Source organism: Macrosteles quadrilineatus, unplaced genomic scaffold (genome assembly GCF_028750875.1).
Source record: "Macrosteles quadrilineatus isolate MER2022 unplaced genomic scaffold, UCM_ALF_1.0 Scaffold_8__2_contigs__length_117827958, whole genome shotgun sequence".
NCBI lineage: Eukaryota > Metazoa > Arthropoda > Insecta > Hemiptera > Cicadellidae > Macrosteles > Macrosteles quadrilineatus.
In genome coordinates, this window is record NW_026542601.1 from 38,930,514 (window position 1) to 38,949,828 (window position 19,315).

The 19,315-nt window shown below is 35.7% G+C and overlaps 1 protein-coding gene across 2 annotated transcripts; it reads left to right on the forward strand.

Annotated features, from left to right (window-relative positions):
- The first annotated feature begins 1,034 nt into the window (after positions 1–1,034).
- Positions 1,035–18,431, forward strand: LOC128999887 (phosphoribosyl pyrophosphate synthase-associated protein 2-like). 2 transcript variants are annotated; one of them, XM_054426637.1, is made up of 9 exons: positions 1,035–1,243; positions 9,142–9,261; positions 11,670–11,779; positions 12,355–12,533; positions 14,517–14,633; positions 15,305–15,466; positions 15,806–15,952; positions 16,771–16,929; positions 18,015–18,431. In XM_054426637.1, the coding sequence occupies exons 1-8, from the start codon at positions 1,167–1,169 to the stop codon at positions 16,927–16,929; spliced, it is 1,071 nt and encodes a 356-aa protein (XP_054282612.1). In that variant the 5' UTR covers positions 1,035–1,166; the 3' UTR covers positions 18,015–18,431. The 2 variants fall into 2 exon arrangements, with proteins under 2 accessions (XP_054282612.1, XP_054282611.1); XM_054426636.1 differs by lacking the exon at positions 1,035–1,243 and adding an exon at positions 8,690–8,817.
- Positions 18,432–19,315: the final 884 nt, after the last annotated feature.

A 19,315-nucleotide genomic window follows, 5' to 3' on the forward strand; every position in this document is an offset into this window, starting at 1 on the left:
TCAATAAAATGGGCATTGTTTGTAACCTAACCCAACATAGCTAACCAAAATATAATCCAACCTAACCTAACCTAATATACCGGTAATCTAACCTAACCCAATATAATATAATCTAAACTAACCTTACCTAACCTAACCCAACCTAAACTTACCTATTTTTGGTCATTTTGGTACTAACTTGATTTCCTGACGGTGTCCCGGCCGTATCTCCGTTAATATCCATCGGATCTTGAAAATCCTCACTCTACCGGTTAATTTGAGTACCCTCTTGACCTATTTCCGCAAAAGTGTAGTTTTTTCGTTATCCCGGGAAAATGACAATATTTTTTGGATTCAGGACGTTATTTAACATAAGAATACCTACCTACATACATACCTTCTGTTGTGAACTTTTACCAGAGAAAACTGGATTGTTCATGTCAATAAAAAAAAAGAAATTAAAACATCACTTCATACATAAAATAGTGTAAAATAGTGTAGTAAAATAAAATAGTGAAAATAGTATCATTTTAGCGAGAAATCCATGATTGATATAATTACCCTTGTATGCTGCAACCCTTTTATGCATTATTTTAAATTACATAAACAAATTTATTTCAATTTCAAATAATTACCTAGTGGATACGAAAAGAAGTGTGGCCTTTTATTATGAGTGGAATACAATGACAATGTGGGATCCGAAGAAAGAGACGATTTCGTTTAAAGTATTTATTAATCAGAAACTTCATAATCAACTGTATTGGTTGTAACCATTAAATGAATAAATAAATAAATAATCAGTGGTATCATAACCGAGCATCAACAACATGGAGATGTACTACTCCACGGTACAGTTTCTAGACCTGCTGGTAAATGCAATGTCAGCATCTATTTTTTATACTGTTTTATCAATTCAATCCAATCCATCAGCTAATCAGCTTGTTTTCTGTTTTCGTTTTCTTCGGCTTCGGACAGCGACAGAGGACTATGAGTGGATTTGATTGTGATTGATGATATATGCTGAAACACTGAAACTATTGAAAATTGAAACAGTTGTTTGTGTTGGTTGTTGTGTTCGTTTTGTGCGTTAATTAAGTAATTCGATTCGTTAATCGTTACATAAATATAATTGAATAATTTATTAATTGCCGGATTTCAGCGTCGTGTAAATTGAAGAGTCCACTAAAATGGATGGACCAACATCAACAGATATAATGCTCATAAATGGGAATTCACACCCAGAATTAGCAAATTTGATTGCAAGGTTTGTTTAAATTTTTAATCAAATACATAGGCCTAACCCTAATCTAATGTTATAGCCTATTTTTTGAAAAGAGAAAGCCAATGATAAAATTCCCTTTCGTACTCAATAAATAAATGAACAAAGAAGGTAGGTACCTAACTTAGGTATATTCAATCTAGACACATGCCCCTGTGACATAATCTCCAATGTGTTATCTGTAAGCTATGGCCTTCATATAACTTACAAGGACTTGCAGAGAATTTGGGGATAGAATCTTTATAGTTTCTGTTTTACAAAAGAATCCAAATGCTTAAACTTGGGTGTTTAACACGTTCACTGCTAAAGGAAATTATAAAATCGAATCGTATTGCTAAAAATTTTTATTGTCGTATTACATTCCTTCTTGTGTCCTTATTGAAATACAATATTATATAATACGATCGGAAGTGAATATGACGTCAAAAAGTGACGTCATATTAATGGGTCAGTTACTGACCCATCAGGAGCCAGAGTCAGAAAAAAATTGAAATGTCACTGAATACATTATATATATCACTAAAAATATATGTTCTAAAGATATATGTAGTCATTATCATAAAATAATCAACATAAAATAGTATATCAATTGATTGGAATTGATTATGACTTCATAATGTGAGGTCATATATATATGGGTCAGTGCTGACCCATCAAGAACCGGAGTAAAAAAAATTAAATATTTAACAAAGATGAAAGATATTAAAGTTTTGAAATGTTAATATTATTGAAATAAAATAGTTTAAAAGTTAATTGAAATTGAATATGACGTCATAAAGCACACAATAGTAGCACATCTAGGGGCGTTCACAGTAACGTGGGTCAGTACCGACCCAGCCGCCTCGGCGGGAGCGAGACGCGGGTACCAACTCAACGGCGAACAAAGCAAGTCACACACTACACGCTAACGTGGTATAGGTCCACCTTCGACTGACGCTAGGCTCGCAGTGAGCAATAGATTGATGCACTGCAGTGTGGGTCAGTACTGACCCGGCCGCGTGAGCGATGGGATCGCCGTGGGTCAGTACTGACCCACCCGCAGCGAACGTGTTAAAAGGCTAGCCTCTAAGACCCTATCAAAACTTTAAATAGGTACCTATAGCCTAGGCAGGCTTAGGCCTTTTGAAGTTAGTTGTACCGGTAACCTATGTTTAGGCTAGGGTAGACTTCTATATCTGTTGGCACAAACAACCGAATGAAAATATTGATCGATATATCAATTATTCTATATATCGTTTGGTTAGTTAACTTAGTTAAGGTTAACCTAACCTAAATATCCAACGATATATCGAATGAAACAATAGAATAATCGATATTTTCATTTGGTTGTTTTTACCAACAGATACGGAAGTCTACCCTTAGGCTATTTGGTCAGCATTGATATATAACTACTTAACTTAGCAGATTATCGTTTGTAATAATTGATTTTTCCTTAATAAGTTAATTGATCTTTGTTAGTTGTACTTAGACTAACATACTTCATACTTACTTACTTCATACTTCTTTCCTTCTTTGACCAGTGACACTGGATAGATGGCGTCAGTAATACTTTTAAAACTAATATTTAGGACTGTACAACAAATATAAACTTTTAAAAACTGTACACTATTTACATATTTTGGGTTGTGTGTTTGGCGGCAGGTCTTTACCGAGCTAGGCCTTATATATTTTTGGTATCTGCTTTATAATATTCCTCAATGGAGTAGAAAGGATTTTTCCTCAACCATCGCTCTACCCGAGTCTTGAACTTCCCGACCTCCAGATTTCTCACACTAGTTGGGAGCGTGTTGAAAAGTTTTATTGCCAGGACTGGGAAGCATTCCTTCTTTCTACTCAGCCTACAAAAAGGGATATCAATCTTTTCCCTCCCTCGGGTGTTATATGGGTGCAGGTCCCCTCTCATAGTTAGTAAAGGTAGGTTTTCCCTGACATAAAGCAGGCTAAGCAGAATGTACTGGCTAAACACAGTGCAGACTTCGAGTTTTGCAAATATAGGTTTGCAGTGGTCGAGAAAACCAGCCGAGTCTATGATTCTCAAGGCTTTTTTCTGCTCGAGTAGGATATTTTTGCATCCCGATGCGTGTCCCCACAGCTGAAGCCCATACATAACATGACTGTGAAACAGTGCATAATAAATCATTAATAGGTGCTCCTTAGATATTAGAGGCTTTAGGCACCTGAGGAGACGTGTTACTTTTGCTAATTTTAGGCAGATGTTAGCCGTGTGACTGTTCCAGCTTAATTTAGCATCCAGGGTAAAACCCAGTAACTTAACTTCCGGAGAAGTTGATGATTGGCTTAAACTGAGGCTACATACAATTTCTTGTGTCTTATCTTCGTTTAAGCTCAGCTTATTGTCAAGGAACCACTGTTTGGCCATAACAAATTTTCCTGTTACCGATTCCTGGGCCAAGTCAGGTGTTTTGCCTCTTGCAGAAAAGGTGGTATCGTCTGCGAATAGAAGTATGTCTCCCTGCACACCTAGGTCGTTAATCAAGACCAAGAAGAGAACCGGTCCAATGACCGAACCTTGGGGCACTCCATGGTTGACGGGTTGGGGGGAAGAGTTGACTCCATTCAGGGTGAGGATTTGTTTCCTACCTGCCAGGTAGGATGCGAAGGTGGAAAGCACCTCACCACAGACTCCGTAAGCTTTCAGTTTTTCGACAAGCAGGGCATGAGGGACGCAGTCGAAAGCTTTGCTTAGGTCCGCGAGAGCCAGAGCCAGAGATTCATTTGCCTCGAAAGCGTTTAGGACCTCAGTTACAAGCTGGGCAACAGCCGTGGCAGTATATTTGCCACACCTAAAACCATGTTGGGCATTTACAAAAAGCCCGTTACTTTCAAAGTAGCTCACAAGTTGAATTTTCATGGTTGCCTCGAACACCTTTGCCAGAACTGGGATAATAGATATTGGTCGATAACTCTTCATTGATTCGGGGTCCCCTTTCTTAAATACGGGAACTGTCCTGGATAGCTTTAGGGCATCAGGAAAACAGCCCTCCTGCAGGCACCTATTTAGTACAATGCTAAGAGGATAAGCGATAACTTCAATTATGCATTTAAGCACATTCACGCTCATGCCATAGATGTCGAGGGATTTCTTGTTCTTAAATTTATTGACCAGCCGAACAAGTTTCTGAGGACCAACGGGAACCCACCTATCCAATTTCACATTCTCCTTACCCAGATTTAGTATAGGCCTACATATTTCTGCCATAGTTTTATCGCTATCAGGAATAGAGGTAACTAGCCTATCAACTTCATTTAGTAGGAACTGGTTAAACTCATCTGGACTTTCTCTCACATTAGGCCTACTTTTTGTTTTTCTAGACTTTGCCACACCATTTACAAGATTCCAGGCCGCCTTGCATGGATTGCTAGAGTTAGTTATTAAGAAAATATTTGCTTCCTTTTTTGCTTTGTCGACTTCCTGTCTATAAATAGCCTTTGTTCTCAGATAATAGTTATGGAACCTGATTTTGTCTGTGTCATTACTACACAACTTGCTACGGTCATTTAGGGCTAGGACTAGATGTCTAAGTTGGCTTAGTCTTGGAGTGTACCAGGTGTTTGCATTACTAGAATCTTTAGACTTAGGCCTAGGTTTGACTTTGTCCACCGGGTGGCAGTGGTTAGAAACTATCTTTGAGGTGTACACAGGAAAAAACTGATCATAAATTTCTGAAATTCTGTCAAAAAACCTGTTGAACAAGTCATTTGGATGGTCTGAAATGTCACCTATTGTGTCAAACCAGTCAACACAGGCTAGAGCTGCTCTAAACATGGGTAAAATGTCATTACTTAATTTTCTAAATGATTTAACATAGTTAATGTGCCAAGGTAAAGTAGGTGTTCTACTCACCGAAGTTCCCAGTTTCACATTCATTACCAGGGCCTCATGGTCCGCAATGATCGGGTTGATGACCAGGATGTTGTAGTCCCACGAGTCCAGCGAAGTTGCGATGGTATCCAAGCTGTTCCTTCCTCGAGTGGGCGCTCGGTTTGCAATGTAGAGTCCATGGCTTTGGAGCAAACAATTAAACATATTAAAATCATTGTTGTTGTCGTTCAGACGTATGTTAACATCTCCTCCCAGGATGATGGGCAAACCTAGTTTGTTTAGGTTGGCTAAGCACCTGTCCAAAAAGTGAAAAAAGTTTTCTTTGCTACCGTCAGGAGAGCGGTACACAGAGACTATGATTAAGTCAATTTCTAGACTTGTTACCTTAATGGCGGAAAGTTCAATATCAAGCTCTATACAGAAGGCATCAGTTTCTATGGTAGTAAAAAGAAAATCCTCCCTATATTCACAGTCACTTATTCACTCACATATTCACAGTCAGGCTTTTATCGATTGGATTCAACTCATTATCAAATGATAGCAGCCTAAGTAACTTCCAGGCATAGACCTACTAAGCCTAGAACTTATGAATAAGTTCTAGGCTTAGTAGGTCTAGGCCTGGATGCATGAAATTCATTGAATCGCGGCAGACCTAATCTCAGTGCACGTCAGATACAAATGGGCCTTTTAATCTCTCCGCATGGTGCATCGGAGCCAGTAAACTCGAGTTACTTGATGAACTGTGCAGCATCCTACTATGAACTCGTCCTGAGGAATTCAGGCTACAATTCTATTAAGAATGAGCTTGCTAAACCAACTCATGTTCTGTAAGTTAAGTGATATGTAGCCTACTTATTACTTATTGCAATTGAATCATAAGGTAGGCCTACATACTGGTACTTAGGGGTCCCCTTAAGGTAGTAAACATAAATACAGCCCGCTACAATGGAACATGTGAGGTTATTTTGGCTATTTTATAGTGAATAGGTTGAGACAACTCTTTTCGCTTCATCGGTCAATAAGCAGAATATACATGTCAAGCTTTAGACACACACACTTGACTGTATTTCCCACTGTCTTTGCATACTCGATACCACAATATATTAAAAAGATAACACAGTCTCTTAATTTCTCTTACCAGCCTACCTCTTTGTGCAACCCCCCCACCCCCCCCCCCCCCAATGTGAACAGAAAGCGTCCTAGGACAAAAGAAAAATAAATAAAATAACTGGTTTGGTATCAGTCTTTTGACTTTGTTGCTTTTTAATTTTCATCCCTATAACCTACATAAGTTAGTAGCCTAATGGAGAAATTCTTGTTTATCGTGAAGATTTTTTAGTTTGAGTTTTGGGTGAATATATTTGTTTCTTGTCCCCCTGGACCCCAAAAAGTGGTTTCAAAGTGATGTGTACGTCTGAGTGTGTGTCTGTACAGATCTAAAGAAAAAAATATGCTTCAAAAGCTATTGCTTAAAAGTTGTGTGCTTTCCTATAAAAAAAAACCTGTTAAATAACTGAAAAAAGGATAAAAAAGGGCTTGACCAATTTTGATTAAAAAGTAGTATTGATTCCTTTTAATTCTCTAAATAAAATGGCACAACTCCTATTGCTGTAAAAATTATGGTTAAAAAGTTATGACAACTTTTGTGATTTTTCACATAAAATATCATATTTGTAGATATTAGCCTAGACACCTATTTATTATGAGTATTTTTACCTTTTTTGGTAGCCTAAGGTGTCCAAAATCCTTATCTCCTGCGAGACGCGTTTCGCATTAATTACAATGCATCTTCAGTCGCTGTCATTGTCAGGTCTCAACATTGCCCACAGAAGTGGTTGTCACGATTTACAAAACATATAACACAGTTCACGAAACACATATTTATTTCATATTTATTTTTTATACGTCATCTGTGTTATATGTTTTGTAAATCGTGACAACCACTTCTGTGGGCAATGTTGAGACCTGACAATGACAGCGACTGAAGATGCATTGTAATTAATGCGAAACGCGTCTCGCAGGAGATAAGGATTTTGGACACCTTAGGCTACCAAAAAAGGTAAAAATACTCATAAAATATCATAGTTAGGTTGGACCCCTACAATTTATTATACTTGTAGGTATTTACTTGAGTACAGTACTTGGCAAAGGTTAGTTGAATCATAATTTTACAAATAATGAGCCTTATCACTTTAAAATTATAAAACTTGTAAAATTGGGGTAAAATCTGTTGGAAAACAAATAAATAGTAGGTAGGCAATCATGTTTTGGCCCACTATCATTAACTTTTTCAAGTTAGTTTATAAGGGTTAAACTTAAATATTTTATGAAGTTTAAAAGTATAATTACCAATTGTTTTGTTCCTGTTGGATCTCAGGTAAGTAAGTGGTATTTATATTTTCTTCATGACCGACTTAACTTCTCTTCATTCTTAAATTTAGCTGTGTCTTCTTATTGAATTATCCATGTGTTCTAGCAAAGCTCTTGTTTTGTTTGAAATCCTCGAAATACACCATATAAACCACAAGATCTTTAATAGTTCTAAACTTAGTTAGCCTAAACTTAGTTCCCATTTTATAATTCCTCCACAACAATTGTACAATTCCTCCATTTTTTATATTAAAATATGTCAAAGCCATGTTATAAAATATGTTGCTTTGTATTTCAAATGGCTAACTTATACAGGGTGATTGATATAAGTGTGCCAGCCGTTTTATTCGAAAACTATAAGAGATATCAAAAAAAGTTAAATGGTCTTGGATTTTTTATTTAAAAAATTGTAGTCAAGTAAAAAAAATTATTTTAGCCGCCATTTTACCAATATGGCCGCCAACTTTGATTTTTCTTATGGAACATTCTGTATTTTATGATGTACCTATTCTGGTAGAAAATGTGATTTTAAGACGATTTTATTCTTGTGATTTTTTTCATAAACCTAACCGTTTCAAAGATAATAATGGTTAAAGTTTTGAAATTTTTGCATGAGAAAGAGTTTCGATACAGCAAGCATGCCAGCTGTTTAATTCGAAAACCATTCAAAATTTCACCATTATTATCTTTGAAACGGTTAACTTAGGTTTATGAAAAAATCACAAGAATAAAATCGTCTTAAAATTACATTTTCTACCAGAATCCATCATAAAATACAGGGTGTTCCATAAGAAAAATCAAAGTTGGCGGCCATATTGAAAAAATGGCGGCTAAAATAATTTTTCGACTTTACTACAATTTTTTAAATAAAAAGTCCAAGGCACTTACCATTTAACTTTTTTTGATATCTCTTATGGTTTTCGAATAAAACGGCTGGCACACTTATATCAATCACCATGTATATTTCAACAAAACACATGATAAACAGCCAAGTGTTGAGATATATTTTCATAAATTTGACATGTTTGAATGAGATAACTTTGTAATTAATGACTTAGTATCTCTTGTATGTGGAGACCAATTTGACTGTTTCAATTAGACAAATCATTGCAAATGTAAATATTTAAGATAACCTATCTAAATAATTCACCACATTTCAAGAGACTAATGGTAACTATTTATTTGTAATTCTAAAATTATTCACTCAGTTATCTACTCGTCTTTAAAATCAAATTTTCAATATGATTCGCCATTGGGTTAAAAATAATGAGATTTCCGCAAAAGACCGGCCAATCATAGTTTTCAGTGGGCAGTCATATCCGGAACTAGGTGAACTCGTAGCTAGGTAGGCCTACATAAATTATTTTTTCATTAAATAATCTTTTTGTTTTCAGTAATCCTTGCAAAGGTTATAATCTAAACAATTATCAAGTTACAAAGCTAATATACCCCCACACCTATAGGCTAGTTATAGATACATTTGTTGCAATTAATTGTAGTCATGATTCCTTATCATTCCACAACTCAATCTCTGAATATTATTTAGCTGAACTTAGGTGTTACCGAGACTAGTAATATACAGTTGACATACACTGTGGAATACCAGAAAGGAGGTATTTTCTTTTGTTCTTCATACAATACATTGATTACCTAAATTATATTTTTTCAGCCGCTTGGGAGTAAAGCGTGGAGAATGCTCTGTGTACCACAAGACAAACCGAGAAACGATGGTGGAAATAGGCGATTCGGTGAGAGGCAAAGATATATACATCATCCAGACCGGAACCAAGTAAGTTCAGATCTAAATCATGATTTTAGCCTACTTGAAATTATTGCAATTTTTTGAATCTTTGAACGGTTGCCATTTTTTAATCAGTTGTTATTTTGAGCTCAAATTTGCAGCATTGTATTAATCTAATAAAAAGGTCTACCTTTAATTCCAGTGCATTTCAACTTCTAGCTCACATTTATGATATACTCCCAACTTCTAGTAAGCCGTCCTCCTGAGGAGGTAGCATATTATCACTGAATAATGTTTTAAATGTTTTTTATGCCCAGTGACTCTGTACTAAGTTTTAGCGAATTTCCCTCATTACCGAGTAGTATTACATTAAGTATTAGCGAAGTAGCTATTACCGTAGGTGGCACGGTCAGACCTGGAGCCGGGACCGATATACTTTTCATTTTGATCCCTAAAGGCCAAAAACACTATTCGTTCAAATTTGTATATATGTATATATTTCTGCACGCAGGCAGGTAAAATGTTTAAATATACTATTGTGTACTAGTATAGAATAAAAGCAACAAGTATAAAATAAGTTAGGTTATTAGCAAAATTTACAACAACTAAGTTAGGCCTATATCAATGCCAATAAGTTATGTCTACTACAATCAGACTGATAAAAACTCCTCAATACTGTAAAAACAATTCTCTAACAGGTAAGACAGTAAGTGTAATTGGAACTTATTAAATGATTCTACCTCTTTCAGTGATAAAGAAAGCTTATTATAGGCTATAGTTTGAGACCCGTATAAAAAGTACTCTTTTCATAAGCAGCAGATTTATGTATGGGGTACTTCAACACAGAGCTCATGGGCCTAAATCTGTATTGGGAGTTAGTTCTTTTTTCTTCATAAAAAGAAAAATGCTAATAAGCATGGTATATACGTCCGTGAACGCGATAACTTGATTCATTTTTGTCCGGTTTTGATGAAATTTAGTTTGAAGGTGTAAGGTGAGATAAACTTGAATGAGTTTGCGAACCAGCATAATCAGATCACGAGAAAAGGGTTTTATGGGGTACAAAATGGATTTGATCATTTTTGACCCTCAGGCAAATGGAAATTGGCTAAGTCTGCAGGTTTGCTGCGGCAAGGGTATTTTAGCTCTATCTTTATTATTTTTTGAAATATTTAACTGTCCAGGGACTTTTTCCCCCCATATATTAATTTGAATGGATGGTGTTTTTGGCCTCTAGGGACAACAAAACAAAACGGTATGATTAAGGGTATATCGGTCCTGGGCTCAGGTCTTACCATGAGACCCACGGTAGTAAGTTAGCTTATTCTCTTTATGGGAAATTCACTAAAATCAAACACTTGTAATTCATCAATATGTACTAGGTAGCTTTTTTAGGGTCTAATGTCTACTGCCACTTCTTACGTCAACTGTACATTAAAGGTGGTAAAAAAATGTACTTGCTTAGTTGAAACAAATGTTTTTGATTCTTATTTAGTTGGGCTATGCTTTGCCTGCCTTTGGGTTTTCTTTTTCATCGGAAAATTTGAATATCTTGGATCGCTTGCAAAATAATGCTTTAAGATTTGTATATGATCTAAAAAAAATTTATCACATACTACATATCAAAAAGATAAGTGAAATGTTATCAGTACAGGTTACAGTAGACTCTCGCTCATCCGGACTAATGTGGCGGACGTCCGGTCCGGATTACGAAAAATCCGGACTATCGAGAGTCGAGCAAAACAGTACTGTATACAGCCGTTTTTACAATTTTGTTCCAGGTCCACAGTATTGATAGCCAGGCAAATGCAGTTCCACCGGTAATAATTTTTCACCGCCGTGTTATCTGAGTTTTTGAACATATCCAAGGTAGTCTCAGTCTAATTTATCTCGGATAATCGGACTTCTACTGTACTGTGCCACTAAAAAAAATCACTACTGCCGATCCGGATTAGCAGGAGTCTGGACAAGGCCGATCCGGAAGAGCGAGAGTCTACATTTGCGTCCTTGAAACCGTTGCCATAGTACATAAAGTGGTCAAAACCAACAGACCCTCCTACCTCTAAGATAAAGTAACCACTCAAAAAGAAGTACGAGATAGGTGCACAAGACATGATAGCATTTGGTTCATGTAAATTTTGAATGTAGTAAGAAGAGGTTTTCTTTTTTCAGCCCTCAGGAATACAATTTCTTACCTGAAAGAATTAAAATTTTAAGTTATAAGGCTTTCAGACAAGAAACAAAAAAAAACTATTTGTAAATATAGGTTAGTTGTATTAGTTTTAATTAAATTATTTGTTCTCTTTTATTATTGTATTGAAGACTGTGTACCTGACTTGAGTTGTTTTGAAAAACAGTGTATTTTTGTACTGAAAACCGCTTAAAATAAAAGACGTTTCTATTCTATTCTATTCTGCTATACAGTATGTGAATTGGTCTAATTTTAAAATTTCTAGGGATGTAAACAACAACATAATGGAACTGCTAATCATGGCGTATGCTTGTAAGACTTCCTCGGCCAAAAATATCGTCGGGGTCATTCCGTACCTTCCGTACAGCAAGCAGTGTAAGTTATCTATAGTTTAGATAAACATTTAAACATACTAGTTAGTCCTAGTCTAGTTAAGATCACAGCAACTTTGTGATTATCTCTAGACATTGTAATCCCTAGTGGCCAATTAGGATGTTGGTATCTGGTATGTGGGTAGGGTACTTAACATCTACAGGGTTTTTTGATTTTTTAGAAATTTTTCTTTTTAATTACGATTAAAAGCCCAATAGAATAACAGGAAAATCAGATTTTTATAAAAGGCTCAAACAATTTTAATCACGATTTAGTTTGTCATAGTCCTTTATAATTTATATAGAACCATATACATCCACCATTGCTGTGAGAGTTTGGTTCAAAAATTATTGCAGCTTTTGTGATTTTCCCTGTGAAATATAGTTACACCCACCGCTTACCCATGATAAAGGTTGATGAGAAGCTAATGGGAGAAGGCATTTATCAGATCGCTCAGATTGCTGGATACCATTTAGCCTAGTTAAATAAAAATTGGCTACAGCTAGACCATATAGATGGGATGTTTGTTGTATCCAAAAGTCGATGGTGAGACACAGCTACATTTCCGTTGTTTGCAGGCAAGATGCGCAAGAGAGGCTGTATCGTGTCCAAGCTGTTAGCCAAGATGATGTGCAACTCTGGTCTAACCCATATCATCACCATGGACCTTCACCAGAAGGAGATCCAAGGATTCTTTGAGTGTCCAGTGGACAACTTGCGAGCTTCCCCTTTCCTGCTGCAGTACATCCAAGAGTGTGTGAGTAGACAAGTGAAATTGTAATCTATTATTGTAAAGAAAAATTACTCTTGACTCTTGAGGTTTAGGTAACATAGAGCACTTGGGCCGACGATTTTGGGTATCTTGTTAGACAACCGTATCAGAACCGAATAAATTATTTCCTTGAATAAATCATATTTTATTCCTTATTTAAATAACGTTAGATTTAACGAGTACTTAGGCTTGCTACTTCAAGGAAGGAAAAACTTGTTTGTAAGCTAAAGACAAGTTTGGGAGAAAGTTAATTAGTAGTTACCTTTCTAATAGATTACAGTCTGTGTATTTCAATGATTCTTTTTCTGTGTATTTGCCTGTTAAGACAGGAGTTCCGCAGGGATCAATTTTAGGCCCTACACTATTTGTCGTATATGTTAATGATCTGCCTTGTTCTGTTGTCAATTGTAATGTAAGTGCCTATATGTATGCTGATGGCTTGGCTTTGCAAATAAGTTCTAGTGATGCTATCTTAGCGTAACAGTCATATGCTGAGGCCAATTCCATAATAATGGATTTGACTGCTGCCAATTCTTTGAGCCTAAATGAGAATACAACTCAGAACCTGGAATTTAGTTATAAATGTTATTAATTATAATGTAGTAAAGTTTTTAGGATTAAGTTTTCAATCAAACATCAAATGGAATTCCCACATTGATCTGGCTTGTATTAAAGTGGCAAGGGGTGTTTTTATGTTAAGAAGACTTAAATATTTTGTTAGTGTAGAAGTTTTAAAGGCTGTGTACTTTGCTCATATTCAGAGTCATCTTAAGTATTGTATTATTGTTTGGAGTCACTCTAGTAATAAAAAAAAAAACTCATAATCTTGCAGAAAAGAGCAGTTTGAGTGATGCTTAATGTTAGATCTAGGACTCATTGTCAGCCTCTGTTTAGGGAGCATAAAATATTAACTGTTGTGTCTTTGTATATATTGGATTGTTTAATGTATATCAGAAATAACTTGGATGATTTCCCTACAAACGAATCTGTACATTACCACAACACCAGGCAGCACTCTTTTCTCAGAATAAATCAGTGTAATTTTAAGTCTACAATTGTGAGTTTGGAAAAAAAGCTTTTAACTTGTTTCTGAGTAATATCAAATGTCTGAATTCTAAGTCTTTCAATAACACCATAGTATCAATGTTATGTAGTTTAGCTGTATACAATGTTGATAAATTTTTAGATCATCTAAGTTCCTTAAAATTTAAAATAGTTTTTAAACTTTTACCTTGACGTTGCTATACAATGTATTATTTGTTTTGGCAATAAACAATTTGATTTGATTTGATTTTTTAGGCCTATGTGTCAGATTGCTGATACTTATCAATAGGGACATTATTGGATGAATAAATATATGCTCACTCCTATTTTTCACAGAAGTAGAAGCTCATTTATGAGCTCTATTGTTGTTGTTTTTAAATTATTTTAAATGCATTATATTGATATGTTACTGCACAAATATTAATAATTTATTTATTTACAACGGTACTTCAATTTGTTACAAGGTTGGTTTACAAGTTAAATGCTCTAGGCCTAAGGAGTTACTTAAACTTACAAATCCTTCGATCTTTTTGGTTTAAACTCAACTCAAACTCGAGAACCTAATCTTTTGCCAATTACTCGACTCGAACTCGACCTGAAAAACCTGTGTTCGCACGTCTCTATTTATTATATTTCGTGGATGTATTTTAAGTGAAGTCATTGGCAATCAAATGATTCCCAGTAAAAACCACTTTTGTTAACCCTACAGACATCCATCTCCCAGTCCTATTTACAAGGATTAGGTTTATAAGAGCTTCAGCTCTGTATATTTTACCGGCTGTGTAAATTCAAGTAAACTTGGGGTAAGGGCAAGACAAAGTTGAGGATTCTTGCATATAATAAAGACGAGCAACAGCATTTAAAAATTAAGTGACGGAAGTTTAAAAACATTTTATTATAATTCAATCATGTTTATAATTTCAGATTCCAGACTACCGAAATGCTGTGATAGTAGCCAGAAACCCTGGGTCAGCCAAGAAGGCAACTTCCTACGCTGAACGTTTACGATTGGGAATAGCTGTAATTCACGGAGAACAAAAGGTAAACTTATCTCATTTTCTCTCACCAATCACTAAATATTTTTATAACATAACAAGCTATTACCTGTTAGCTTCGCCCGACATAATTTCGTGTTTTATTACTGCTATGAACCTGCTGAAAGCTAAAATGGCATTATGCATTAATATACCATTTAATATCTAACCATTAAAGCTATTGGCGTTAAACTAAGGGATAACTTCTTCATTCACAACATTAACTGCCTTTTTACCTGGAGCTTCAAACTACTCTCTCTGAAACAACATACATAACGTTTTCACCAAAATACTATTCACACTGTAACTCCTTTCACTTAGAATTTTAGGCCTACCCTCAAACGGAATTTGCCTAAAGACCTAGTACAGTTATTTTTCCTACTTGGTATCTTTCATTTCCAAACTTTGCATACCTTAATCCACGATAAAAAGGTTTATGATTCACTTCAACCGCTATTACTTTAGCTACATCCATGACCATCCATCCAAGTCGTGGTATTTAATTGATGCGATGACATGAAAAGAGAGCCAAAGAAACACCATTATGAATGGACTTTTATTGTAGCTGATTTTCTCAGGTAATTTAGCTCAAGTCTTATATTTTCCTCAAAAAAACCTAATCATTCACTAAACCAAGCTTTCTCCCATCAATATGTGTTGTAACATGTTTTTGTGTAGGAGGCAGAGAGTGACCAGGTGGACGGACGCTACTCGCCACCCCCTCCACCTCTACTGTCCCGTACTGTGGGCGTAGCTGTGGGTGTCCCTCAGCACCCGGCCAAGGAGAAACCTCCTATCAATGTTGTGGGTGATGTCGGCGGCCGGATAGCAATCATGGTGGTAAGTTACACCCGATCAGTTGTGGTAACAATTTATATTTCCAAAATTTAACTGATAAGATTAGGTTGAGTGCCTACATTTTAAGGATGTTTGTAGGATAGCAGGTTTACCTGAATAGGAAAGAGCTTAGGTTTTCTGTTTCTTGTGTCAGAGTGAACTTTTAAGTTTTAGTATTTTGTCTTGGAGCTTTCAGATATAATACTTCAATATTGGCATGCACCCCTGTTCTTTTAAGATATTTGAGCTTAGTACTAATTGAGTAGGTAGTCATTATCTGCAGCTAGTCCAAATAGATGGTCCTTCAGTATCCAGCTGTATTACAAAGCTCTCTGTTGTCAGGATGACATGGTGGATGACGTTCAGTCGTTTGTCGCTGCCGCCGAGGTGCTCAAGGAGAGAGGAGCTTACAAGATCTACGTGCTGGCGACCCACGGACTCCTCAGTTCCGACGCACCTAGACTGATTGAAGACTCTCCCATCGATGAGGTGAGTGGGTGAACTAGCTGATTCTCTTCCAGTGCATTGCAGAGGTTACCTCTACACGCGTGGATTTATTTAAAAATAATTGTTAAGTTTGCGTTAAGAAATCTAGCTTTTTGTGTACCCAGTGTACTTCTCTTGAGGTAATGCATGCACCACATCAGATTTTGGTTATTGGAAGGGACTGGTTTTAATTTTTGTCGGAGTACGGAGGTAGCTCTCTAGAAATGCTTTATTGAGTTAAGGCTCTCCAAAAATTACTCTCATACTTTGGTACTTTTGGTTAGAGGGCTTTTTGAGTTTTACATACGTACAACGCGAACTTAGATTATCTTGTGTTATTTGACCAGAGAAAGTTAATTAAATAAGTCATAGAACCTTAGGTTGGTCTTTGAGAAAAATGGTTCAACATTGGCTGCTGCCTGCGAGATTAACCGCACGTAATACCTGGCCTGAGGGTAGTGCGGAAGTACTCGAGCCCTTGTCGTCGAAATATAAATGTGTCAGTACATCTGTCCGGCGATAAATTTGTTTTCCCCCAAAAAAACAGATAGTTAAGAATAAAACTTGTTGAATATTTATTTTGGACAAACTGGTTCAAATAAAGTGTTAAGAAAGTAAATCGGTTTAAATGGTTTGAAATTTTAAAGATACTGACATTTCTCAAGATTGAGGCAACTTGTCGACTGTTAGGCGGGCACAATCAGTTAAACTCATAGAATACTATAATATCTACTGTATATGCTGAATGTAAATAAATACCAATACATCTTCACCAATGAATAAAGCCAATACATAAAGCCGTGACGGTTTTGTGTCCGCAGGTAGTGGTTACAAACACCATTCCACACGAGATCCAGAAGTTGCAATGTCACAAGATTAAGACAGTGGACATCAGCGTGTTGTTGGCTGAGGCTATCCGTCGCATCCACAACAAGGAGTCTATGAGCTACCTGTTCAAGAATGTTACTCTGGAGGATTAGGTAGGTTTAGGTGCAACAGTGGATTTGGGAGGTTAACTAATGGACACAGTCTTTAAATAGACGGTATCAGCAAACTGACTCATACTTTCTTTCATTATATCATTGGTCGCAGTGGGAGTAACTGTGCAATTTATGAGTAAAATCACAAAAGTTGCAATAGCATTTGAACCTTAATCGTTACAGCATTGGAGGTTGTACCATTTTGTTCAGTGATAAAAGTACCGTAACGTATTAAATTTTAATCAAATTCGCTCCAGCCGTTTATGCAAAAATCCAGTTTTTCCATTATTTCATGGGAAAATCACAATAAAAAAATCTCCTGGAGATACCATACTATCCAGATACCAAATTTTATCAAAATCAGATACAAACATCGCTTCAAAGACTACTTTTTTTTGTTCAGGGGGACCAGAAACAGATTTCCACACAAAACTCAAACATGTTAACGAAAACAATATTTTCTCCATATACTATGTACCTATAGGGGAAAAAGTAAGTGTTGTATGTAGGCGTTTCATCAGTAAGGTACCAAACTTCAGGAAGAAGTTTCAAAAAGATTTGTAAAAAAATTTCATTGTTGATTTTCTCTTTATTTTAACCCATATTTGATCCACTATTTCCTGGAGTTTGTCACTTTCCTTATAAAACACCGGGAAGCCTTCCACATATTGTTAGAATGCTCTTCCTTTTTGGGCATTTGCATGAGATTCCTTGGAATAGCTTGCAATCAATTGTATTCCGTAGGAAAGAAACAATTTCAAAGAAATTCTCAAGGTTATTAAAGGAACTAGGGTTTTGGGATAAGTCAATTTTGAGGCATAAGTCCCTGTGGGTCTGAGGGTGCCTAAGAAACATATCGTCTCCCAAAGACACTGATGCATTCATTCCTTTTAACTAAGTAAATGACTGTGTTTAGGCTTATTCTGTCGGACGGCCTTTAATCCTTTTTGCCTGAGAGATCTCTTTGCTTTAAAAAAACTTTCAACTTAAAGTCTCATTATGTTATATTTCCTTTGGTCTTACCTTTTTCTCTTTCATCATTCACAAGTAATTAATTAAGACTTAAGTTTTTATGTTTTTTACAGGAGACAATTCCTCAACCCAATTTTAGCGGATGGACTATTTGGATCATTGAATTGAGCAACTGGAAATATTTTCTTATCAAAATATGAGTGTATGAGTAGTTATAAGATTAGACTGTAGGTGTTAATATTATCTAAACCTATTATTGTAAGTTAAGATCATGGGTGCACTATAAAACATTATTTTTGTATGAAAGATAATTACTTTATTGTCCTTATACTTAGATTGTTATTTAATCACATTCAGTTTATTTAAATGCCATATTTCTTTCTGAAAAATGTTATTTTTTCCCATTATACAGACCTATACTTATAGAATCAAATTCGATATTGTCAAATTGATGTTTTGTAAGCTATCACAATATTTAGGTAGGTTACAATAAATATCTTTATGTTTTGTGAATAAAACTCTAAAGTTTTCTCTTTTGTTATTTATTTAACCTAACAGATTAGATTATAAATTAAATTAATCCCCCTAAAATAATAAATGAATTAGGAAATTGAACAAATAAAGTTTGGGGAAATATGTAGGAGTTCTCAAGACCTTAATTAACAATAAGTAAGTTTATATTAGCCTATTAATTAATAACAACTCCAGTTAATGAATTAAAAAACATTTGAACCGAGTTGGATCTAGAACAAAGAAAGAAATTGATCTGAATGTCTGTACAGTTTATTTTTAATACTGTTTACTTCTTTATAGTTTTATTTGTCCTTTGACAGTAGAAATAAATAAACACAAACATTTTATAAACTTACAAGAGGTTCTACCCGCAAATTCACGGGTGTACAGAAGCCACCATTAAATTAATTTAATCAACTTCGACTTTATATTTCACTTAAAGGGCCCAAGCTCGCGAAAATGTCGTCTTAAAGGATGTTAAAAGCAGTGGAACCTTCATACCTTACGTCCTGAGGTGGCCGAGGTGGGTACGGTTGTACCTGAACTCGCCGCTCTCTTTCACGACGTCTGTAATACTTTAATACTTTCCAATGAAATGACAACCTGTTAAAGATCGGTGACAAACTCTTGGAACGAACAACATACATGGTTTGTTAATCTCATATTCATCGTGATTACCCACTTGTATCAAACAGAAAAAGCTTCACTGTCCACCATTGATCTCTAGAGATCGATGCTGTCCACTCACCGAACCTGTTTTAAGAACACAAAACTAAATAATAAAATAAGTAAACAAAAATCTAAACAAACAAACTATATTGTCAATTGCATTTGCCAGCTGTTGTTCACTAAATTAATTGAATAACTTTAACTCCCAAAACATGCAAGGCGTAGCCCTTTG

Excerpts from the sequence above, each read along its gene's own strand:
- LOC128999887 (XM_054426636.1), top strand. The coding sequence starts at position 8,714 with ATGATTCGCCATTGGGTTAAAAATAATGAGATTTCCGCAAAAGACCGG. Across the intron at positions 11,780-12,354 it reads CCTTCCGTACAGCAAGCAGT|GCAAGATGCGCAAGAGAGGC; the intron begins GTAAGTTATCTA and ends CGTTGTTTGCAG. Across the intron at positions 14,634-15,304 it reads TAATTCACGGAGAACAAAAG|GAGGCAGAGAGTGACCAGGT; the intron begins GTAAACTTATCT and ends GTTTTTGTGTAG.